At 39.4% G+C, this 26,372-nt stretch overlaps 1 protein-coding gene across 4 annotated transcripts in view; it reads right to left on the bottom strand.

The window, feature by feature from the left end:
• Positions 1–21,025, bottom strand: part of PSMD14 (proteasome 26S subunit, non-ATPase 14) — a 62,856-nt gene extending 41,831 nt beyond the window's left edge. The window contains exons 1-4 of one of the 4 annotated variants that reach the window (XM_039332227.1): positions 20,871–21,025; positions 17,364–17,417; positions 13,052–13,130; positions 11,437–11,489 (exon numbers count right to left, since the gene is read on the bottom strand). In XM_039332227.1, coding sequence (XP_039188161.1) covers positions 11,437–11,484 — 48 coding nt within the window. In that variant the 5' untranslated portion in view covers positions 11,485–11,489; positions 13,052–13,130; positions 17,364–17,417; positions 20,871–21,025. The remainder of the gene's footprint in view (positions 1–11,436; positions 11,490–13,051; positions 13,131–17,363; positions 17,418–20,870) is intronic. The other 3 variants (XM_039332228.1, XM_039332229.1, XM_039332230.1) reach the window with 3 other exon arrangements.
• Positions 21,026–26,372: the final 5,347 nt, after the last annotated feature.

The following is a 26,372-nucleotide window of genomic DNA, read 5'->3' as shown; positions in this document are numbered from 1 at the left end:
AGGGTAATATAAAAATGAGTTAACCCTTTATACTTCCATCTTAACCAGCAACAATCAACCATAACAGCCATAACAGATATCATAATTTGTTACAAACACCTGTTCTCTTTGCACAAAATATTTTTAATTTTGCCCATTACAAGCTTGTTAGCAGCTTTTTATTGTAAGGACTACTATGGTTGCAAATTTCATCAGTGTGTCTCAGTCAGACAGCTAAGTATTTACATATATTTAAAATTAGCATGGCTTAAAAATCATTGCATCAACCTGTATGCAATTTTGCACATACCACCTTCCCTTCACCCTGCCTGCCAATTTCATTCTAGTCTGCTAAACAGCAAAGATAATACAGACAGTTATGTTCCTTCCATACTAGAATATAAAATAACAAAGATCACTTTTCTAATTTACATTTCTGATCCTGGCAATGATCCAGAATACCTATGTCCAGACCAATCCAGAATATATTGGACTTCTTGAACATGGAATTGGGCCAAGAGATTATACTAAATGATATCTGCACTCTATTAAGTAAAAACCATAAAAGAATCTACTTTATGAAATGTAGTGAGAAACTATGTAGTTGATTAAATAACGTTATAGCAGTCAAAAAATACTTATGAAAGAAATCAGGATGGAAGAAGTGAAGACAATACTGGAACAAAGTATCTTTTTTTATAGTAAGGTATTATAAGATTTCCTTCTTAGGTACAATAAAAACTATTTTCCATACACGAGGTTATCAGAACATTAAAAACAGAACAGCTACAGACATTTGCAATGCTTTAAAGAGCTTATGATCAAGGAATGTGGAATATTGATTATGTCTGTGTTTTGAATGTTATGATTTAAAATAATCTAAATAATACTCTATATGAATTATTTGAGAGAAAATGCATGACCAAGAGAGCAGCAACCAAAGGGGGAAGAGTCAATGTTTAAGAAGTGGAAATGCAAACAGGTTGATATGATGGCAACTCTCCTCTGAGCAAAGCCACATTAAAAAGCTATATTTTTGGGAAAGAAAAAAAAAGGCTGCATGTGGTTGTCTATCCTTTATTGTCGGATGATTTCATTGTTGGATCATTATACAGATATCTATTATTTCTATTTCAGGCGGAAAACTTTAAAGATATTTAAACTCGACTATATTACTGAAGAAGTTAAATGTAATAGTAAAACGTTTAATGAGGATAGGGATTCAGTCCACATCTGTCAAGCAGAAGCATTTTTTCCCGTCTTCAAAAATCTGTGGTGTGTAGGATAGCTCAATATGCTTAGCCCAGGGGTAGGCAACTTTGGCTCTTTTATGACTCGTGGACTTCAACTCACAGAATTCCTGAGCCAGTTTAAGTCCACGAGTCATAAAAGAGCCAATGTTGCCTACCCCTGGCTTAGCCCAATATGTCGGAAGAAATGTGTAAGCTAGAAACAAGTTTCCTTCTTTTTGGGGGAGCAAGACTGAATTTCTATTCACAGCTTCACATTTTCAAAATTTACTTAAAGGTACACAACAGGAAAAGAGGTCTTAGCATAATAAGACCAATATTAATTATGCCATATTATAAGTTGCATTATAATTTGCAGTTATAAATAACATTTATATATATATATATAGATTTTTCAAGAAACTACCCTATTTAGGAAAAGATGTGGACCAATATTCTTTAGCGCATGTTTTTATTCTACTTTTTAAATCTGACCAATCTTATTTATAAAAGGTTACAGCTTTAGAAATGTCACTACATTTAAATAAAAATTCAAAATGTATCTGTAGGCAGATAAACGGTAAAGCAAAAGGTATTACGGTAATTCCTAATCCATCAGACTGCTAAAATATTAAACTTCCTAAAGCTTTCAAAAGAGAGGCTCAAGGCAGTATCTGAAAGCAAGCTTACTACACTGATCTTGAAGTATTAAAAGAAACAGACTTTTATCTTTAGTCCTTTTAAAAGATATCACTATTACATAATCCAAAATGAAATTAGATTACAGGGTTAAGATCTACATATATTAGACCAGTAGTAGATTCAACAAGATTTTTAGATCAGTGGCAGGTCTTTTAAGTGCTACAGGTTTTATCAATTCTACAGCATCAAGCAGTGCAGCACTTGAAACCTTTCAAAGTGACAGTTTTCAAGTGCCATGTACAATGCCCTAATCTGGAAGTGTCCCAACCAACCCATCTGATCAACAATTTCACAGATGGAAGCACTTGATGGCTAATTGGCAAGCCGATTATTCAAACAAAATAGCTATTTGCAATTCTTGCTTCTTTATTTCCAGTAGAAGTGCTAACACGGCTAAGAGACAGGTCACCCCTCCTCCATGCTCATTTTTAAAATAAAATATCTACCTTTCTAGCTATTCCCCCTGGGTACCATTTAAAGCACTGAACTGAAGTTGCACTAAGCAAATATGACAAGATATAGTGTTCTGTATCGAAGGACAGGCTTTGCTAGCATTTCAGTTACTCTTTTTGAGGGCTGTATACAGTGTTACTCTGGGTTATTTACCCACCCACGTCATCATGTCACCAGCTGTCAGTGCTATTGTGCACTCGAAATGACATTTTAAAATTCAGAAGAGGAAATGCAGCAAGAACACTTAATTTAAATTTACCAGATAACATGGGTAAATTCTGAACCATTGCTGAGAGCACTGCAATTGTATAGCTATGTCCTATCTCCCACATGCTTTGTGTTACACTATGGATACCAACAAATGTAAGAACAGGAGAATGGTTCTAATGCTGCTCATTATAAAGGTTATGAACAAGCATGAATACCTACACCTCCTATTTGGGAAGTGAGAATTACTGGCTCTTCTGCATGTTGCAAAAAAATAATAATAGTGCAGAATACTGTGCATGTATTACAACTTTAACATAAAAAAATACAATCCACGAAAACATTTTTAGTTCTCAAAAATTCACCCATACCCTACCTTCCTTAATATACACTTCAGTGTCAGAAAAAGTACAAACTATTTTAAAAGATTGTTAACTCTTTTCTCCAGGAGATAATAGTCATATTCAAATGTAGTGTCCAATCCAAAATCAATGTCCTGGGAACTTAGCTGCAAGCAAACTATAAATTCAACAAACCATGGCTTATCTTAGTTGGGTATCTCCTCTTCTTGGGCACAAAAAAGAGAGATATGGGGATGCCCACTTCTAAAGCTTGAATGCACAAGTCTTCAACTGATAATCAGAAATATGTAATAGGTCATAGCCACGAGCAGCAAAACTATATCCACATATAGTCTAAATCCAAAGGGTATCACAAAAATATCCAGGTGGTCTCCAAAACATGTTAACAGGTCAGATTTTGACTTCTATATGCTTCCTTGAAACAGAAAGGTAGGGCACAAAATGGTACTAATTAACATGTTCAGACCTCCTTTTGTCAACCTTCTATACTGGTGAAGTTTCTTTTAGTTTACACAACTAAAAGGTATACTATTTTGTTTCCTTGCAACAATGGGAATTCTTTAAGAAAGTAAATTGCTTTCAAAAACCAAGGAAATTTCAAAAGTAGTTTGGGTCTAATTCTAAAAGTGTATGCTGGATGTTGGAATTGTTTATCTAGACTTTTGTCATAATTCCACAATATTTTATATAAGCTGCTTTTAAATTTAGAAATATATTAAAAAATTTCAATTCAAGTCAATCATGGGCATACAAATCTCATTCTCATCTTTCAATTGGACATGCATTTAATCACTATGTATAATTATAGCAAAATATATAGTTTATAACCAAACAACCTATATTCTACTTAAAAGAGATTAATCTTAACACGTCACATATATAGTTCCTCCGACATAATGTGTATTAGTGACAAAAAATTCCATCAACGGACACATTGACCCACAGTCAGCCCAAGAACCCTTCGGAATCCAAATCAACTGCACAGCACACCAGAGACAGCATCGACCCTCAAACAACCCATGCAAGCCCCCCCCCCACTAGCACTTCACCTCCCAATGACTGTGATCTGAGGTAACCTCTCCATCACAAGACCCATCATAAAACTCCCACTGATGACTCACACCTGATCCATCACAAGACTCTTACTGACACACCCACACCTGAATCCCTTATAAATAGAAGAACAGACACTGATATCTCCTAAATTCCGCTGAAGATGCTACCTAGCCTGGTAACGAAACGTTCAGAAACCAACCCACAGATTCAGAGAATGAACTTTACCCTTATCCTACACCCAAGCTATAGATATTCGCATTACTGCATGTGTATTACTGCTATTCAATTCTTGATGATTGTATCCATGCCTTTTACATGGCATTATTGTGTAGATGGTTTTCCTAGACTTCTGGGTTTTGGTTTGTTTTTTCAAAATCCTAGTTGAATCGAGAGCTTGGGATTCTGATCCACTATAGAAATGCTAACCAGACCAACTCTGCTCACCTTCCAAGTTTACCTACTAAGGCATGGGTCCCCAACCCCCGGTCCGTGAACCAGTCTCTGATGCCCAAAAGGTTGGGGACTCTGTACTAAGGTACAAAAATCCTCAGATAATTCTAATATTACAAATTAACAATCCTGTACAGTCATGTAAGTGATGATGGAATCCAAATCCAAGCTTGCATATAAGCAGATAAAAGAGACTCAACATCTATTTTCACACGTAAATTGTAATTTTTTATTACAATATTAGTAATAGTAATAGTAGTAAAGTTGGAAGGGACCTTGGAGGTCATCTAGTCCAACCCCCTGCTCAGGCAGGAAACCCTACACCATTTCAGACAAATGGCTGTCCAGTCTCTTCTTAAAAACTTCCAGTGTTGGAGCATTTACTGCTTCTGGAGGCAAGCTGTTCCACTGAGTAATTGTTCTCACTGTCAGGAAGTTTCTCCTTAGTTCTAGGTTGCTTCTCTCCTTGATTAGTTTCCACCCGTTGCTTCTTGTCCTGCCTTCAGGTGCTTTGGAAAATAGCTTAATTCCCTCTTCTTTATGGCAGCCCCTGAGATATTGTAACACTGCTATCATGTCACCCCTTGTCCTTCTCTTCGTTAAACTAGACATACCCAATTCTAGCAACCGTTCCTTATATGTTTTAGCCTCCAGTCCCCTAATCATCTTTGTTGCTCTTCTCTGTACTCTTTCTAGAGTCTCAACATCTTTTTTACATCGTGGTGACCAAAACTGGATGCAGTATTCCAAGTGTGGCCTTACCAAGGCATTGTAGAGTGGCATTAATACTTCACGTGATCTTGATTCATGATACAGAATCTTACAACAGTGGCATTTATTCTAGAATCTATCTCCACTTACAGAAAAATGGTGTCATTTTTCTCAATTAGATAGATAAACTTTATTGTCATTTTTTACTGTGGGAACAATGGCACACATTAAAAATGAAATTTAGTTGCTTGCTCTCAAAGTGTACACATATATAACACACATTTAAACATACTATATATAACATACGTATAGACCTACATCCTTACATATAAGTAACATATAAATATTAATCACTGTCCATCTTGAATATATAACGGAAGGAGGAAGATTTAGAATTCACAAGGTTAATACTGTATGGAACAAAACTGTGACTGAATCTGGATGTTCTGCTTTTGATACCGTGGAGCCTCCTCCCAGAAGGTAACAATGAAAACAGGTCGTGAAGAGGATGGGTAGTGTCTCAGATAATCTTACAGACCCTGCTCAAGCAACACTTTTTAGCTATGTCCTGGATGGAAGGGAGGGAACTGCCAATAATTTTTTCAGCCATCCTCACCACTCTCTGGACTGCCTTCTTGTCTGAAGCAGTGATGCTTTTAAACCAGACTGTGATGCTATATGACAGGATGCTCTCGACTGTCCCTCTGTAGAAAGTGGTAAGGACAGGGGAAGGAAGATGTACTTTTCTCATGCGACACAGAAAATGCAGGCACTGCTGTGCCCGCTTCACCAGTGTTTCGCTGTTGAGCGGCCAAGCCAGCCTAGTTGTTAACTGCATGCCCAGGAATTTGATGCTGGTAACCATCTCCACAGGTGAGTCATTAATGCACAGAGAAGTGCAGCTGTGCCTGCCTTTTCTGAAATCGACAATGATCTCTTTGGTTTTTCCAGTATTTAAAACTAGCCTGTTTTCCTTAACGCCAATTCACCAAACCCTCAACCTCCTTCCGGTAAGCCCCCATGTCATCATGAATAAGGCCCACTACTGTTGTATCATCTGCAAACTTCACAATAAGGTTGGTGGCAAACCTCGCACAACAGTCATGGGTCAACAAGGTGAACGGTAGCGGACATAGGACACAGCCCTGAGGAGAACCAGTGCTCAAGAAAATGGTTAGAAATATTTGTTCCAGCTTGCACATATTGGGGCCTGTTAGTAAGAAAATCAAGAATTTCTCCTTCCTCCTGGGCCTCTCCATACTACATGCCACTACCCTTTCCCTACTGAATCCTCTGATTGTCCAGAATTTTAGAAGGCAGAGGGATACAAAAACAATTGGTGAAAGTCATCAATAATAATAATAACAATAAAGTTGGAAGGGACCTTGAAGGTCATCTAGTCCAACCCCCTGCTCAGGCAGGAAACCCTATACCATTTCAGACAAATGGCTGTCCAGTCTCCTTAAAAACTTCCAGTGTTGGAGCATTCACAACTTCTGGAGGCAGGTTATTCCACTGATCAATTATTCTAACTGTCAGGAACTTTCTCCTTAGTTCTAGGTTGCTTCTCTCTTTGATTAGTTTCCATCCCTTGCTTCTTGTCCTGCCTTCAGGTGCTTTGGAGAATAGCTTGATTCCCTCTTCTTTATGGCAACCCGAGATATCAAACACTGCTATTATGTCACCCCTAGTCCTTCTCTTCATTAAACAAGACAAACCCAATTCCAGCAACCATTCCTTATGTTTTAGCCTCCAGTCTCCTAATCATTTTTGTTGCTCTTCTCTTTACTCTTTCTAGAGTCTCAACATCTTTTTTACACTATGGTGAACAAAACTGGATGCAGTATTCCAAGTGTGGCCTTACCAAGGCATTGTAAAGTGGTATTAACACTTCACGTGATCTTGATTCTATCCCTCTGTTAATGCAGCCTGGCACTATGTTGGCTTTTTTGGCAGCTGCAGCACACCGCTGGTTCATATTTAAGTAATTATCCACTAGGACTCCGAGATCCCTCTCACAGTTACTACTATTGAGCAAGGTACCCCCTATACTATACCTGTAGATTTGGTTTTTCTTGCCTAAATGTAGAACCTTACTTTTTTCACTATTGAATTTCATTTTGTTAGATAGTGCCCAATGTTCAAGTCTGTCAAGATCCTTCTGTATCTTAAGCCTATCTTCTGGAGTGTTGGCTATTCCTGCCAGCTTGGTGTCATCTGCAAATTTGATGAGGTCCCCATCTATCCCCTCATCCAAATCATTGATGAAGATGTTGAAGAGCACTGGGCCCAGAACAGAGCCTTGGGACACCCCACTACACACTTCTCTCCATGTAGATATAGTTCCATTAAGGACCACACACTGAGTACGGCCGATCAGCCAGCTACGAATCCATCTGGTGGTGATGCTGTCTAACCCACATTTTTCTATCTTATCAAGTAGTAGGTTGTGGTCTACTTTATCAAATGCCTTACTGAAGTCCAAGTAAATTATATCCACAGCATTCCTCTGGTCCACTAATTTTTTCACCTGGTCAAAGAATGTAATAAGATTTGTCTGGCATGATCTGCTTTTGACAAACCCATGTTGGCTTTTGGTAATGACTTTGTTTGCCTCTAGGTGTTCGCCAATTCGTTGCTTGATTATCTTTTCCAGAATCTTCCCAGGTATTGAGATCAGGCTGATAGGTCTGTAGTTTCCTGGATCCATTTTTTTCCCCTTTTTTGAATATGGGAACTACATCAGCTCTTTTTCCAGTCCTCTGGTAGTTCCCCAGTGTTCCAGGATCTTTGAAAGATATAGTTCAGTGGTTCTGAGATCACATCTGCCAGTTCTTTCAGAACCTTGGGGTGTAATCCATATGATCCTGGTGATTTGAACTCATCTAGGATGGACAGGTGCTCACTTACCATTTTCTTGCCTATCTTGTGTTTCTAATCTGTTTTTTACAGTACTGTTTTTGATAGGTTGGGTTGTTTTTTCCCTTTGTGTAAAGACAGATGCAAAAAATGAGTTGAGTAGTTCTGCTTTCTCCCTGTTGCTTGTCACCTTCTTACCACTTTCTCCCACTAATGGACCAATCATTTCCTTAACTTTTTTTTTCTTTTTTACATGTTGAAAGCAGCTTTTTTTGGGTTATTTTTGACTTCTATTGCAAGCTTTAGTTCATTTTGAGCCTTAGCTTTCCTCACTTCATCTTTGCAGGCTCGGGCTATTTGTTGATATTCTGCCTTAGTTATGTGCTCCTCTTTCCACTTTTTATACTTATCCATTTTGTCTTTCAATTTATCAGAGAGTTCTTTATGCAGCCATGCTGGTTTCTTTTGAGAGTTGTTATTTTTCTTCTTCATTGGTATTGTGCTAGACTGGGCTTTTATAATCTCACTTTTCGAAATTTCCTAAGCTTCTTGAGTTGTTTTCCCCTTAAGGATTCTCATCCATGGAATCCTTCCCAAGCTCTAAGTTTATTGAAATTAGCTCTCTTAAAGTCCAAGATTCTAGTTGACTGTGTTCAGTTGCTTGTGCTTGCATAATGAATTCCAATATTGTATGATCACTCCCCCCCCCCCAAGATTTCTGTGGCTTTAACACTTATCATTTCATCTCTGTATTTTGCTGATAGGGCATTACCAAGCAGAAATGCATCGGAATTTTGTGGTTTTCCAAAGGTCTTCTATTCAGGTTTTAGTCTAAAAAATACCGTCAATACCTCTATGAGCAGGATTTTTCTCCCATTTTATCAAATACTAATTTCTACAGTTGTTCAATTGCATTTCAGAAACTTCCAAACATTAATATTTTTTCTATGTAAGAAAATACTGCAGGCTGCACCCCTAAGGTGTTTATGCTCATGGAAAGACTTGATTTAGTGGATGCCTATAACAGAAGCTGGAAGAGACAATTTCTCTGATTGTCTGTAAACCCCTAAATCTGGCCTCAAATGTTTGAGAACCTCTAGAACAGCATGAGACACAGCATGAAGGGAAACAGTCAACAAATTCTTTACTTTTGTTGAAAAGATTTAATGCTTTGTAATAAGTGGAATGGCAATACAGTATCCATTTGGATCAGAGGCTCTAGGCGACCAGTATGTCTTCTATGTTTAGATGCAAGTTACCTCTAGATTCCTGCCTTCCTGGACAAATTGGACTAGCTTCAAACCTTGGACAATCCATCTTATAAAAAGGTGTCAGTCGTGATAAATTACTTTAATTATGCTGTCATTACACCAAAGGAGGCTGATAGCTATCAATTTTCTTGCTTATTTTAAAAATATGTTGATTTATTTATCACATAACTGCACTTTCAAAATAGATTCCCACAGGAGACAGAAAACAACAAAGTTGAAGCTTTTTTTCCCCCTAGTATTTGTTTTGCATGATTGCAGAGTCTAATTATTATCTGTGTCACCTTGTTCTTACAAGAAAGCTATCAATACATGATACAACAAGATCTTTTGCAGAGTGGTGTGCTGATTAGGACTGAGAGGAATTGACTGGCCCAAGGTTACCCATCTGGCTTTCATGCCTAAGCAAGGACTAGAACTTGGGTTTCCTCACTCCTAGTCTAGCACCTTAATCATTACACCACGCTGCATTGCAAGAACAAAGTAACAATAAATATATTAAATTCAGCATGTGTCTCTTTTCCTAATTTTCTGGCTAAGAAAAACTACAATAATTATGAATCTCTTACTGTGTTAAAGAATGAGGCTCAGGAGAAGTGTTCCAATTGCATAGTGTTAAAAAAGTATTTTTAAACAGTATTCACTGAGAAGCACCTGGAAGAAAGTGTAAAATGCAAATACTTGCTATAAAGTTAATTTTAAAAACAAAAGCTCTGCTTTGGGCAATACACTATACTCTGGATTAGTTGCACAATCACCTAAAGCAATACCTGTCCTAAACTAATAACCTAGTCCTAAAAATTCAATGAAATATTCCATTTCAGGGAGAAAAATAATGTCTGTATCCTAAGTTACATTATATTAAAGCAGCAAGTCTATAATTGAAACTATGGAGAGAGATAAATGTAGTTCACAATATGAAGTCAAAAGGAAAATAGTTTTACATCTAACTCGTCAGCAATTTGGCAGCCAAAACAATACCTTCATCTGTAAAGTTTGCTCATGCATTAAGATCTTCAGAAGTTCACTGATAGTTCTAAGTATTAGAAATATATTATATTATGCATTTGCAAAACAGCAAGCCTTCTATGTAATGGCACATTTACTTTGTAATGTCTTCACAACAGAGAGATAATTTGCTTTCCTTTCAGTGTTATATCGGAACATTCCCTTGTGTTGAGGCATTTTATATATACATTAAAAAATATACCAATGTATTCATTAGGTTACTTTGTTGACTGAATAAATCTGATAATTTTTTCTGACAATTTTCTTACTTGCTGTAGATTGTATTTTAAAATAATATGCAAACTATAAGACTGAATTATAAATTTAGAAATGACAGCAAGTAACTCGTCTAGCACTAATAAAGTCAACACTGCTATTTGTTAAAATGGCTCTCATTTATCTGTTTGAAACCAGTGGGTAGCAGTTGTATGAACATTCACAGGCATCTTTCTCAACTACTGTTAATATGGATAAGTCAATAACATGACTGAAATTGTCATTTCTAGAGAGACCAGAAAGATTAATCTGAATGACAAGGTGAAAAAGGTGGTGTATTCCATAGCTGGATCCAATGGTGTGATTATGTTCTATTGCTGATATTTTTTCTGTGGGAGGATTTTTAATCTCTTGCAAACCTGATCCAGAGAGCTGAAAGACACTTTGGAGCAGATCTGGGATCTCACTTTGAGGTGATACAGCCGAAGTGACAGTCCTGTCGCAGCAGCATGAGTACACGCAAAAGGTTTGAGAATAACATCTGCTAACTGATTGTGGAAGATTTTGTTTATAAAATCATGTGAATTTTCCAGTACCAGATGGATCAGAATATATAATATATGACAAATAAAAAGATCTTGCTTCTTGATAAAAGTGAGCAAATATAAGTTCTGTTTGGAAAATTAAAGTTAGTGTGAAACTTTGAGGGGAAAGAGGACACTGCAATGTTTTGTTACAGCAAACACGCAGGTACTCTTCTACAATGAGACAAATAATCTATCAAAAATATATGCTTACTTTTCTGCACTTACTATACATAACATTTGTGTAATTGTAATTCGATAATTCCTCAAATGGTTATTTTTCCAGAGAGGAACAAGATTCAAACTTGTAATCTAAATTCAAAAAAAGGTTACTGGCAATCTGGATACTAACCTGTCCTAGACCAGGCATTCCTCCTCCAAGTCGTAGGAGTCGATCCATATTTCCTAAAGAAACAAACAGATAGCATACCTAGGTTCTAATGTGTTTACCAAACTGTTCTCCATAAAATTCACCTTCAGTCACTCATTATGTCAAAAATATTGGTCGTAATTACAACACAACATCAGACTTCCTGTTAATTAACACCACATATTAATTCAAGAAGCTGTCTTCCATACTAATTAACAACTGCACTTTAAGCGTACTGATTTTGGGTTATCCCCAGTTTTAAAAAAGATAAGCTTTTTTTGTTTAACTCCTTTTTTATTGCAAAATTCATTTATTTCCTCCTCTGATCCCACCTACCCCCAAAAAGCATCTGCACAGCAAACCAAAGAATACTCAACACCAGCAGATTAATTTCCTTCAATTTATCCAGAACACATCAATATAAAAATAATTCAAAAGTGAAGATTTTTAACATCCTCATTAGTAAGTTCTGTGCTAATTAACTTACAGCTTGTCAGTTAGCATCAAAACTGCATGTGAAAGACACTGAACAGATTAGATTTCTGAATTAGCATCAAAAGCTTTTTTTAATGAACTCATTACACCAAAAGAACACCATAAAGTAAACATTAAATGCCTTTAGTTAAAATATTAAGGGCTACGTAGTTGTTGCATATATCATTAAATATGAAATACTGTGGAAAGAAAATGAATCTCATTGTTGTTTGTTATATTGCTTTAATAGTAAAATATTTAACATGCACCATGGTAATATGACTGGAAACATTTTTAATACTATTAGCATGTCACCAAGTGCCGACTTCTGGATGAATAAAAATATCTAGCATTCCTCATTAAGAGTGTGCAAATGATTTAAAGGAACATTTCACTCAAATTGTTTAAACAGCCCAAGTCTTCACCACTATCCCTATTGGCGAGAATTGCTTGGAGTTGTTTATTTGGCAGGTCCTGGTTCCCACCTGTGACCTAGGCTGAATACAATATTCAAGAGGGCTGTCCAAAACCTTTAGGAGGCTACTGAAACAATAGGACACAGGCTGCTCTGCATACACGTGCAAGCAGAGACAGCTAGGAGCAGCTTCCAAGGCAAAAGATGCAGCTGCTGCTATGAATCAAGAAATGTTTTTCATGAACTTTAATGCAGTAAGCATGATGGCCTGTAGTTCTTGGTTAATATCTATCTCTATCTGCATTCTGCTCTCTATGTCTTTTGTCTTGCCACGTTATGTCTAATGTAGCCAAACAAATGCAAACTTAAAAATACTAAAGGTTTTCCTAAAGATTAAAAAAAACCCCTAGAATTATAATCATGTCCACAGGGCACAATCCAAAAGAATTCTCATTACTTTTAATTAAAGTTAATTATCTCAAGATTATCATCAAGGATCCAATTAATACAATGTGAATATTTCGGTAAAGATCAATCAATAAAAGTTAATTTTTCATCATAACGCATGAGCTGAACACACAAATAGTTCCATGGCCTATTTCAATATTCTTGATGCTAGAATGACATTTTTTTTTAAGCAATTTAAGTAGAACTGCCACGAACATCTAAGAAAACCAGTTCATGTACTTAATTTTACACTGTACTCACCTGGTTTTCAGCTTTTTTACACAATGTTTTTCCAGTTCTTAGTGGAGTCTCCAAGTTTAGATGCAAAGTGAAGCTCCTACTAAAGAGTAACAATTAATCAAGATATCTTTTTAAAAACCTTTATTTTATGTACTGAATTATGTAAGAATTTTCTATTAAAAAAAGACAATACTTAATTTTCATCCATACTTTTTCCTTTCCCCTCTGCAAAGAGAAGAAACTCCACTATTTATATGTTAAAGACATGAGGACATGATTTTGTCTTCAGCACCTCCTCCTCTACCTTGCCACAAAGACCACCTCCATTCATAGTTTTATTTTTCTTCTTCAAAAGTGCTATTTTTCCATCCCTCAGTTATGCTCAGTGGTCCGTTTATAGCAAATTGTTCTGAGGTAAGTTTAGTGTAGATGGCATTTCTTGTTTACCAGTCACCAGAGGCTATGGCAGACATTCCACCCTGAATTCCTGGCCATTAACGTTTTTAGCAGCAGAAGAATCAGGGCTCTCGTACAATGCCAAAAAGCCCCCTCTCCCTTCCTAATCTTTGAACATCACAAGGAGGAAGGAAAGGAAAGTGGATCTTTTCAGTACAGGTAGTCCTCATCTTACAACCATTCATTTAGTGACATTTGAAGTTACAACAGCACTGAAAAAAGGGAACATGGTCGTTTTTCACACTTACAACCCTGCAGAATCCCCACGGTCATGTGATTAAAATTTGGGTCTTGGCAACGGGCATGTGTTTATGACAGTTGCACTGTCTTGAGGTCATGTGACTGCCATTTGCAAGCTTCCCAGTTGGCTTCTGATGAGCAAAGCCAATGGAGGAAGTCAGATTCATTTAACGACCACATGATTCATTAAAAAATACAGTGATTTGTATAACAACCGTTAAAAAAATTGTAAAATGGGGCAAAATTCACTTAACTGCCTTGCTTAGCAATAGAAATTTTGGGCTCAATTGGGGTCGTAAGCTGAGGACTGCCTGTACCAGTTTTCCCAAAAACAAAAACACCCCCCAAAAGAAAAATAGGGTAAGTGGGATTTCTGTGATTACTTCCCCAATCTCTGTGAAATTAGCGAACTAGAAACAAATACTGTAAGCCATTCTCCGTTTTTCCTGCTTGGGAGAAAGGGTAGGAAACAGGTCTTTTGGTGTCACTTCTCTTTTGTGTAAAAAGACCTGCTTCCTCCCAGAGGTTCAGCTGTACTGCAAAAGTGACAGGGCCTAAGATAGGAGCTGCTCCTATCTTAGGCTCTGCAGGATTTAAGCCTCAGGGAATTGTTTAATTGTAAGCCCAGCAAACAACTATATGCCACTGAGATAGATCAAGGTCTCACAATTCCAGCAGTTTTGCCAATTGATCGCTGGACACACACATAAATAAAATAATAAAATAAAGCAAAGCTACTTCCTGGCAGCACTGTTGGCAGAACTGGTAGCCTTGTGAGGAAGCCATAGTGAAACTACCTACAGCTTCCTGGCAGTATTGCCAGCAACTCTACAAGTAGCTCCACCATGCCTCTGCCTGCAGAAGAGCAGCGGGTCACCCCATGATGGAGTCTCAATTTGGCAAATAGTGTTAGAGTTGTTTATTTAAGATACTCAGGCTATCCTATGTACACTGTGGGCACAATTATTAGGCAAGTTGTATTTTGGAGGATTAATTTTCTTATTGAACAACTACTGTGCTCTTGGTCAATCCAAAATGTTAATAAACCTCAAACCTGAATATTTAAGAAAGTAAAAGTGAGGTTTTGACTTTTTTAGGAGAATATCTACATGTGCGCAATTATTGGGCAGCTATTAGTGTGCAGAATTAGTACGCAACTAAATGAAAAATGAAAAATTGCCCATCTCACTCACTTATTTGCATCTGTTAAAGTGAGAACAATAAGCAAACAACTCAAAATGTACAAAATAAACATTTCTGACATTTCAACAAAAAAAAAAATCAGTGACCAATATAGCCACCCTCCTTTTCAATAATAGTCATAAGCCTTCCATTCATGGAGTCTGTCAGTTTCTTGATCTGTTGACAATCAACGTATTGTGCAGTAGCTACGACAGCCTACCAGACACTGCTCAGAGAGGTGTACTGTTTCCCTTCACTGTAAATCTCCCATTTAAGAAGGGCCTACAAGTTCTCAATAGGATTTAGGTCAGGTGAGGAAGGGGGCCCTGTCATTATTTGTTCATCTTTAAGGCTTTTACTGGCTAGCCATGCAGTGGGATACAGTACTTCACTGCATGCGATGAAGCATTGTCCTGCATAAAAATCATGCTGTTCTTGAAAAATGCAGGTTTTTTTCTTGTACCACCGCTTGAAGAAAGTGTCTTCTAAAAACGGGCAGTAGGTTTGGGAATAGATTTTGAGTCCATCTTCAACCTGAAAAGATCTAACTAGCTTGTCTTTGATAATACCAATCCATACCAATAGCCCACCTCCACCTTCACCTTGCTGGAGTCTGAGTCAAAGTGGAGCTCTGTGCCCATTACTGATCCAGCCATGGGCCCATCCATCTGGCCCACCAAGAGTCACTCTCATCTCATCAGTCCATAAAACATTTGAAAAATCTGTCTTCAGATATCTTGCTGTTTCAACTTAGGTGTCTTGTTCAGTAGTGGTCGGGTTTCAGCCTTCTTTACCTTGGCCATGTCTCTGAGCACTGAACACCTTGTATTCCTGGGTATTCCAGGTAGGTTGCAGTTCTGGAATATGACTGGAGGATAATGGTTCCTGGTAGTTTCACGTTTGAGTCTTCTCAAATCTTTGGTATCTTTTTTCTCAACACGTTTCTTGTGACCTTGTTGACTATTTGCAACAAAATGTTTGATGGTTCTGTGATCACGCCTCAATCTTAGCAATTTCAAGGGTGCTGCATCCCTCTGAAAGACTTTTTACCATTTTTGACTTTTCAAGTCAGTTAAATCTTTTTGGCCCATTTTGCCTGAGGAAAAGAAGCTGCCTAATAATTATGCACACCTTAATATAGACTGTGGCTCTCCTTAGGCCACACCCTCCCTCATTACACAAATACACATCACCTGATATGCTTATATCCACTAAGCTTAGAGGTGGAATATATGCATAAAAATGATATGGTCAAAATACTCACTTGCCCAATAATTGTGCACACAGTGTATTGATAGGTGGAAAATTCAATCAAGCTATCCCTGCAATATAAGCTGAACTAACTGGATAAGTACCATTCTTATCAAGGTCAAATTTATAAATTAAACTCAACATATTAAAACCAATAAGAGATTTCTTTTGTGAATTATTGAGAACTGACTTTCCAAACATGGAAGAACAGTTGCCAGAAGAAACATTAAATGTTAGCATTCTATCCTCTATTTAATTGCTACATATGAACGGATATAGCACTCAATCCACAATTATATATAAATTCTCAATTGCTGGGTTACCTCCTAGCATATTGTAATGTGGAAGATTCTGGCTTAATGTGCTATTCTATTTGAAGCCAGACAGATGTGTTCACTCAGGAAACTAGGCTTAAGCAAAGCATGGATTCATGAGAGACATAAAATATATGAATGTGCATTTTGACTGCTGGTTTTTGACTTAATATGTTAACTGAATCCCATTAATAATAAATATTGATAAATTTGGGGTAGATATATATGACTCTACAATTCAATTCAACAGCCAAGATAACTGTAGATCACATCTATTCTAAATAGTGGATGATTATCAAGTTTCCATAACTATCTAGAATGCCTGCACATTTTTAAATGCTGAATGACATTTAATATTTTACATGACATAGATAATGCTGTTGAATTGTCAAAAATTAATAACTGATAAATTTGAGCACCAAGAACTGTCCACAACAGACTTCCTAATTACCTTAAGCTTTTTACATTATACACTTCTAGTTTTCATTCTTCATCCAATCAAAATATCCCAATTATCTTTAATACTTATTATGAAGGCATTCCTCTTTGCGACTCTAAGAGATACATAAGATTGTAGCACAAATTACCTCCAAACATTTTCTTTTTAAAAAAAATCTTCCCAGTCAGCCATTTATCTGAAACAAATAGCTAGTGATAGATTTTGGTGCTCAAATTTTGCTCTACTTCCTCCACTTTTTAATTCCCTCATTTTGCTTATTTGTTCAGAAACAAAGTAAAACACATGCTTGTTATGAAAATGCAAATAAAAACACTGAGGTAATTCACTTCATTTACTACTTTGAAATCAGGGAACTTTATACAGATATATAAATAGAAATCACAAAGCATTTTTGTGTAAATCTGAGTAATAGAAAAGTTACTTTTTTTACCTGTCCTAAATCACTGAGATGGGACAAACTTCACACAACGTACTCCAACAGTAACTGAAAGATAAATGCAATATATAATTGAATGTATATCAAAACAAGTTTTAAAGTATAGGTAGACTTCACTTAACAACAGCAATTGGAACCTATGTTTCCATTGCTAAACAATGTGGTTGTAAAGCATGATGTCAAACAACTGCATCGCTTAGCAGTAGCAATCCCAGCAGTCTGTATTGACATCCTTAAGCAAAAATCATCAATGAGAACCACCTCACAGTTTCCAGCTGGCTTCCAACAAGCACAGTCAATGGGAAAGCTGGCAGGAAGTCTCAAGTCCTGGGCAGCTTGCAAGTAGGCTTGTGGGTGGGTGACTGCAGTGTCGTAACACAAGCGTAGCCAGCAAGTAATGGCTGATGCTGGGTGAGAATGAGTGGCTGCTACAGGTGCACACTATGGAATACCAGATCCCTAGGATCCCATACTCTGTAGTTCGGATCCTTGGGAGAAAAAGTGGTGGGAGGCAAGCAACTTACAGGAGCCACCTGCAATTATTGACTTTGATTGAGGAAAGCTGGCAGAGAAAGTCACAACTGGTGATCATGTGTCTGCAGGACACTGTAATCATCATAATTGCAAGCTGGTTACCAAACACCTGGATTGCAATCATAAATGACAACAGGGGTGGTAGCACAATCGAAACTATCAGGAGCGGTCATAAAGTACAACTTGTTCAGAGCAGTCTGAACTGTGAATGGTCACTGAAGAAGTAACGGCTAACCAAAGATTACCTTTGCATACAGGGCAAGATACTATGTGCAAAAAGATAGTAAATGGAAGTACTTTATTTCTGAATCCTTCAGTTCTATCTGTACATCTGTAGAACTGCATCTGCATTCTTGCATTCACATCTACTTTTTACAGCAAAAGTACAGAAAAATTAACAGAAATTATAATAATGGAGTTAAATATTGTTGTCACAGCAACAAAAGCAAAAGGCATACAACAGTTTTCTTGGCAAAAATAACTTCTGAGAAATAACTAATGAAAATATTATCTATTAAAATATGCTAAATGAACTACAAGTAGTTCCTGTGTTAAGACCATTTGTTCAACGTTATGGCAGTACTGAACAAATGATACTCATGCTCAGTTCCTAAAATTATGGCCATTTGCAGCATCCCCAAAGTCACATGATCAAAATTCAGGCCCTTGGCAGTCCACCCAAACTTACAACAGCAGAGGTGCTGTAACTCCCACTTGCCCATCTCTTCTCCCATTTCTGCAATTTTGGCCCCAGGCACTCTGCAGTCCCTATTACCTTGCACTTTGTCATCCCCAGCTGACTTTTGACATCTTCTTGCTCCTGCTACTGACCAAGCATACAAACCCTGACTGGGCAAGGCTTTCTTCCTGAGGCTAGTAGCAGCAGTTTCCTCATTAGAGGTGAGGAAGAAGGCCTTGTGTGGCCAAGCAGTTGCTTCACAAAGGATAATGATGGGCATGCCTTGTAAGTAGCAGGAGCAAGAAGAGGGCAAAGTCAGCTGGGACAGTGGATCGCAATATGGCAGGGCCTCAGAGTGCAGGGTGGCTGTGTGTTTGTGCTGCAGGGCCCGGAAGCAGGGGTTTCCTGGGGGGCTGGAGCTTCCCAGGGCAATGGCAATTTTGTGCTGGCTTCGACTGGTGCTTCCTAGGGTTTGTACTGCACTGTGGCTCAAGGACTTTTTGCAAGGAAGGGCAAAGGGTAGCCAAGATAACAGAGAGGGAGCAGGTGGAAAATAGGCATTTGGTGGAGTTGAGGGGGAGGCAATCTCCTACCTTGGCTTGGGGAACCGAAGCTTGGGTCTGGGAGGACCAAGCCAGGAACAGTTTGGATCAGGGTTGGTCTTCAGCTAACAACTGATGGGATTCAGTTAACAACAGCAACGGGGACTGCCCGGATTGCCACTGCTAAGCAATAGTTACAAGACACTGAGCTTTATGGCTGCATCACTTAATGATAGAAATTTGAATCCTGTCGTAATTCAAGGACTATCTGTATACTGGACCTGTAGAAGCTGGAAACAAATATGAGTTAACTTTGTCTTCTTCTATGCTAGCCTACAATTTCCTCAAAATATTTACAAAAGAAATTATTTTTAAAATTTATATTAACACCCAACTCCCAACAACTCTGGGTGGTTCACAAATAAACAAGGAATAAACCAATATTATAATAAACAAGAACAAGGAATAAAAGGCTACAAACTGGACAGAAATGAAAAAAAAATCCACATCATCTAAAGGGGTCTTTAATCACCTCACCAAAGCCTGGATGAAGAGCCAGGCAAGGTCACTCAAAATTCTGGCTGGGCAAGGCCATCTGGACTTGTGGTGGAACCTAATTTCAAAGAGCAGGTGCCAGGCAGAAAAGAACCCAACTGATGGCATTAATTGAAAGAACCCAAAATGCACTTATCTTGCTGGATCAAATTGGCTCTGCCCTATGCAAGGTGTTGTTTATAGGTAATGACCAGCACCCTGAATTGCACCTGGAAACAAACTGGCAACCAGTGCGGCTCGCAAAGTAGGAGTTTACATGGGTATTCTGGGCCAGTTCAAGCTTTCAAGGGGTCTTCCGGGGCAGCTCCACATACAGTATATTACAGTAGTCAAGCTATGAAGTGACTAAGCTCCGAGACTGCTAGGCCTTCAGATCCAGGAACAGGTGCAACTGTCACATCAGATGAAGTTGTGCAAAAGCTTTCCTGGCCACAGCTACAGCCACTGATCAAGCAGGAGCTCATACGCCTTCATGGGGGCCCCCATAACGTTGTTTCGGGTTTCTAACATTCCTGTGAGGAACACACAGAGCGAGCCAAGTGAAAGCGCACCGGAGGTGCTCAGCATCGGGAGGGTCGCTCCCCCATAATCCAAATAGCCTTTTTCGGCTACAAGACCAGAGCAGCTGGTTTTTTTGGGGGGGGGATCCAACCTTACCAGAAGACTCTCCCAAACTCGAAACCACAACGTTAATCGTGGTTGAGGATACACAACTGGAGCCTCAGCCTGGTTTTATGCCGGGCGCCTCTTTTTTTTCAGCCGCCTCGGGAGGAAGACTCAGCGTCGCGCTTGAAACAGCGCAGGACCGAAGTGTCTCCTATCCCCCCCCCCCAAAATAAGGCAGACAGGCAGGGCACAGGTCAAGACAAGGAGCCTTTTCGAGGCAGAGCTCCGTTCGGCGGAACTTTTATTTCCTCATAACCTCCGTGAAGTTTCCTCCTTCCTCTTTTCTCGCTTTTGGGATAAAAGGAGACTCGAAGCTACCGTCTCTCAGCAAGTCTTACTCCCGAACAAGGGGGGGGCGGGGAATAACCAATGGCCACCCGACTAAAAGGGCCAGCCGTTGCCCCGCCTGGAAACAACCCCCGCGCTCTCCTGCACAAGACGGACCGGCTCCCTTTCTCCTACCAGTAGAGCCCGGCGATCGCGCTCTCACCCGCTGAGCGCCTGCGTATCTCGCACGCGGCCTACCTCTCACCGTTGTGATCGCCGAAATCCCACTTCACGTCGCCCCGCTCGGCACCTTCCGCTCAGCCGGGCCGCGATGAATCAGCCCGATTCATTCAAACCCGGTGTAGCGTCTCAGGCCCCCGCTGGAAACACTTCCGGGACCAAAGAGTGACACCCGCTCCTACTTCAAGGCCCGTCTTCCGTTGCTTGCATTGGTAGCCAATCGTGTGCTCGAGCTGGGAACCCCTAGCAACGGGTCGTCCCGCCCCGTCGCTGGTTCTGCCTGTCTTGAGCCGCGCGTTGGAGTATATGCTTCTCTTTCAGCCTCAGGAGGCTGGTGGCTTTGGGGGTTATCCTCTGTCTTCTTTTGTTGTAGGTACGCAGTATTTTTTTACTGATGTTAAAAAAGAGTATATTGCTGGAATCCTAAACCCAGTAGTATTGCAAGCCTTGATGCATAATAGCAGCGATTTGCAAAGATCAATTATGGTGATTTATACATTGTGCAATTTTTTTTCCTTTATAGCAGGGGTCTCCAACCTTGGCAACTTTAAGATTTGTGGACTTCAACTTCCAGAATTCCTCAGCCAGCTTGTGGCTGAAATCCACAAGTCTTAAAGTTGCCAAGGTTGGAGACCCCTGCTTTATAGAATGCTGCCCTTAAAATTTGGTATAGTCTGTATTGAAACACGATGGAAGTGAAATGGCTCTTAGGGAACATCACAGGCTGGATACTGTTATGATTAATACAATGTCTTATTTCACTGAATAGGGCAGGAAGCAGGATCTCAAAGAATTATACGTAGCAAAAAGAGGCATGTGAGTGCACCTCAGCCATCCTCAAACTGGTCCATTGGCTGAGAGTTCTGTCATTCGGAGCAAACATGGCCTGTGGCACTTGCAGTTCAGGACATCCAAATAGGTCAGAGACTGATCCACAACACAGTACAACACAAAATACATCATCTAAGAAAATCTTTGAATTATCTTTCAGCTTCCTGTTGGGCTGTATTTTTTTAATTGGACCATAAATTATGTGCTGAGAAGCATATTTAGAATTAAATTATCTTGGAAATACAGCTTTACTCTCTGGCAACTACAGCAAGATGCCTGAAATTTCCGCCTTTTCATAACAAAAGGTCTCTTCTATGTTTATGCTGTAGGCAGTGGTGGGATTCAAATATGCGAACAACTGGTTCTCTGTATGGATGCTGCTTCCAGAAATCCATTCTGGGCCTGAGCAACAAAAAGTTAGCTACCGGTTCTGCCGAAGTGGTGCGAAGTGGCTGAATCCCACCACTGGCTGTATAGATTGGATTGACTGGGAACTGAGCCAATACATTATTTCTTTCTGTTAAAAAGACAGTTTATAACAGCAGTTCTCAACCTGTGGGTCACGACCCTTTTGGGGGTCGAACGACCTTTTCACAGGAGTCGCCTAAGACCATCGGAAAACACATATTTCCGATGGTCTTAGGAACCGAGACACTGCTCTCTCTGTTGCAGCCTCACTCTCTTCCATCTTCTTTTCATCCTCCCCACCCCACAAGCTTGCGATACCCCTCAGGGCCTCACGTTGCCTCCCGGAGGACTCAGCTGTTCGGTAGCCAGAAGTTGGAGCCGCTCAGCTGTTGGTCGGGATGCCCACGGAGCCGACACCCACGCTGCCAGGTAGAACAGCGCCGGCTGCTGGTCTCCTTTGCCGCCCCACACGTCCTCGACCCCTCCCCTGCCCGTTCATGTAGAGCCCGCGGGGGCTTGACAGGGAGAGAGGGAGGGAAGGAGGAAGGGACTCCTCCTCCTCTCCTAAGGTTCAAAGCATGATCAGCTTCCCAAGGGCACCACAATCCCAATTCATGTGTTTCTGCCGTACCTCCTCGGCGCTCCCGGGAATGGGGTGGGCGGAAGAATGCTTGGCTAGCAAAGAAAAGCCACGGAGCTGCGATCTAAGATCGCAGACAGGCCGGGAAGGGGGGTGAAGAAGAGGAAGGGAATTGGGAGAGAGGAAACGCCAAGCTTGTCCTCGCCTTTCCCAAGGACCTCCTGCGCTATCTCACAGGAACACCTGGTTTCAGATTTACACTGCAAAAGTTTTTCTCGCACAGAGGAGAGAGGAAAAACAATTGTGGAACACTTGGGAATCCCTTGCAAGGCACCATGTACCTTGGTGCTTATTTCCTAATGCCTCCCCCCATGTTTTCTGTTCCACCCCAAATTCACCTTTCTTCCACTCTCCTTACGCAGCCATCTATGGTCTTAATACAACCCTCAGTCTGTCTCCCTTTCAACACCCCCTAAAATTCTTCATTCATGCAGGCTTCTAGAGTTCGGCTGGCAGGATGCAGGTAACCCCCCTGTCCTGCTGCCTCCCATGGCACTGCGCCGCTCCATGTCCCGCGCCTCTATGCCTCAAGCCTCCATGGCACAGGATCACTGGCGTCCCCAATGGCCGCTGACTCGTTCCCCGCCGCCGGTGACCATGCAAGCCCTGGCAACTGCTCCAGCCTAAGAAGCAGGCGGCTGGGAGGTCTGCCATGGCACCGACCTCCTGCACCCGTCAGCTGGTGACTTCCGGACCTGCGTCCATCAGCTGGAACGTCCGGAATGCTTTGGCCAATGAGGAAGGTGAAGGGGAGGCCGCCGCAGCGCCGAACTCTGCGCCCGTCAGCTGGCGACCCTCCGGCAAGGGAGCTGGCTGGTGTGGAGGGTGATGGGGAGGCGGCGGCTCGGCAGACAGGGTCCTGCCTGCCCGTGAATGTCGGGCCCACCCCCCCATCTGTAAAAGAAAAAGTCTTCCACCCAAGGATAACTTTTAAAGATTTTAAGGATCTTTGAGAAGAATAGAGAAACAGAGAGAGGGAGAGAAAGAGGGAAAGAGAAATAGAGAGAGGGAGCGAGAGAAAGAGTGAGAGAGAGAAAGGAGAGGGAGAAAGAGGGAGAGAGAAGAGAGGGAGACAGAGGGAGAGAAAGAGAAGGAGAGAGGAAGATAGAAAGAGAGAGAAAGGGAGATGGAGAGAGAATGAAAGGGAGAAAGAGTGAGAGAGGGGGAGAGAGAAAGAGATGGAGGGAGAAAGAAAGGGAAAGAAAGGGAGAGAGATAAAGAGGGAGAGAGAAAGAAAGAGGGAGGGAGATTAAATTAGTAACATGGTTATTCAGTGAATCTGGTTTCCCCACTAACTTTGCTTGTCACAAGATTGCAAAAGGTGATCACATGACCCTGGAATAATTTTATGGTTGGGGGTCATCACATCCCCCCTGTATTAAAGGGTCGCGGCATTAGGAAGGTTGAGAATCACTGGTTTATAACTAGTGCGATGGTACTATGAGATTCTAGTGTTATACCCAGATAATCATCTTGAAATCACAGTTTCTTGCAGGTGCAAGAATTTACACCCCACATTCACTTGCCAGACAAGGGGCTTTTTATTCTTATCAATGGATGGAGCCATTCCAAGGCAGAAACTGATTTGCGTACCAAGCTGCTGCTTCCTTTGAGGTAAAAAAAAGCATCTATAGACATACCAAAAGCTATGGATCTGAGTTAATGTTTTCAAGTATCTATGCCTCACATTTTCCTCAGCTTTTCCATAATTATTCACATTCTCTGCCACCATGTTTATTGGCATTAGGGAGGGTAAATTAAATATTTACAAAAATAATATATTCCATCTTCTACATGTATAGGCAATTCTTCTTTTTTTTCCAAAACAATTTTTATTAGTTTTCCATTTTACACCAACACAGCTTAAGAACCCATGTGGAAACATGGTGATCAATTTTTTAAAAAACAAACAATAACATAGTAAATATATGCACATTATTTCTTAAAAATTTCCCTCTCTATCTGTATGGAATATTATAATCAAATTAGTACATTTTCAGATGAATTCATTCATTCTATGTCTAACCATCAACTGTATTAATCAATAAAAAGTTTTTAATCTATAAAAACCTATATTTCTTCACACATTTAAATTTAAGTTTAATGAACTCTCCATTTATTTAAAAACATAAATCAATATCTTTCTAAAACAAATTCATTCACTAATATAACATTTTATCCAAGTTATATAATTAAAAATAAACTAACATTCTCTATCTATATTGTTATAAGCTCATTAAAACATTTCTAAAACAAATTTTCATTGAATATATCACTCTATATAAATTTCATTAATCAATAAAAATTTAGAAACTCATTATAAATCCCAAAGATCCTGTATCATGCTTTCTTAATTTTACAAATATTTAATCTTAAACTAACATATTCATTTACTATTCAGGTGCCCCAAGTGTTTTTTTATCTAAACATTACTAATTCCAAAAATAAATTCTTCTCTTTCTCACCAATATTCTATTGTTTTTCACTGTTTCTCCAAATCTCCAATAATTAATTCCATCGTTTTCCATATTTCAGTTCTTTTCTCATCATACCATCTCTAATATTAAAGACATATAAAGCCCTTTTAACAAAGTCCAAATCCAAATCAATCCAGATCACTATAAAACTTTACCACGTTACTATAATCAGATTTAATATTTATATGTTATTCTGGGTTTCTTTCTAGTCCAAACAGATTTCCATAATCGGGCCTCCGCCTGCCACACTATACACTCCAAAAAGGAAGCTCCCATTGTGCATTTTGTTAAATTAGTATAAAAGTTATAGTTAATCTGAATGACTTATAGCAGAACATCATTTCCCCCCCTTTTTTTTAAATAAAAAGTTTTTTATTTTCCATTTATTCATACAAAATACAATTCAATTAAAATAAATTCCTAACCATTGGTACCGCCTGCCCATTCCCGCCAGGCCGCGTCCACCCTCTCTAATCCTTCCCTACTTCCCTCCTCTTTCTCCCCTCCCCTCCTACTCTCTTCCCCTCCCCTTCTCCTCTAACCATCTTACTTCCTCCCTGTTCCTTCCTCCCCTCTCATCCCTCTCACACACATGAACACAGCATAGGGGAAATGCCCAAGCGGCACCTCTCTATAAACTACCATAACTATATTATCATTACCCACCCACTCACCCACCCACCCACCCTCCCTCAACCCTCCCCCCCTCGCTTCCCATATTAATAAGAAAGTTAACAATAATAAAAAAGGAAAAGAAAGAAAAAAGAAAAAAAGAAAAAAACCATCATACTTAACCTTTAACTCCCCTTAAATTAAGTCATATAAACAAATCTCTACAACAGTTACTGTAAAATTTAATCATAAAGTAAATGAAACTTTATAGTCCCATATTTTTTCTGAATATAATCTATCCAATTCTCCATACAATAATATATCTTTCTTGTGTATGATCCTTCAAATAAGCAGAATTTTTTGCCATTTCTGCAAAGTTAGAAACTTTAAATATCCATTCTTCTAAAGTAGGCAACGAATCCTTCTTCCAATATGAGCCTACTAGTAACCTTGCTGCAGTTAATAAATTCAACATTAAAATAGTTTCTTTGTCATTTAAATCCACAAAGATACCCAATAGGAATAATTGAGGGGTGAACTTTATCTTCCTTT

This window comes from Crotalus tigris, unplaced genomic scaffold (genome assembly GCF_016545835.1).
Source record: "Crotalus tigris isolate CLP2741 ecotype Arizona unplaced genomic scaffold, ASM1654583v1 scf7180000024457.371407, whole genome shotgun sequence".
NCBI classification, from domain to species: domain Eukaryota; kingdom Metazoa; phylum Chordata; class Lepidosauria; order Squamata; family Viperidae; genus Crotalus; species Crotalus tigris.
This window is presented reverse-complemented; position numbering and strand designations above follow the sequence as displayed.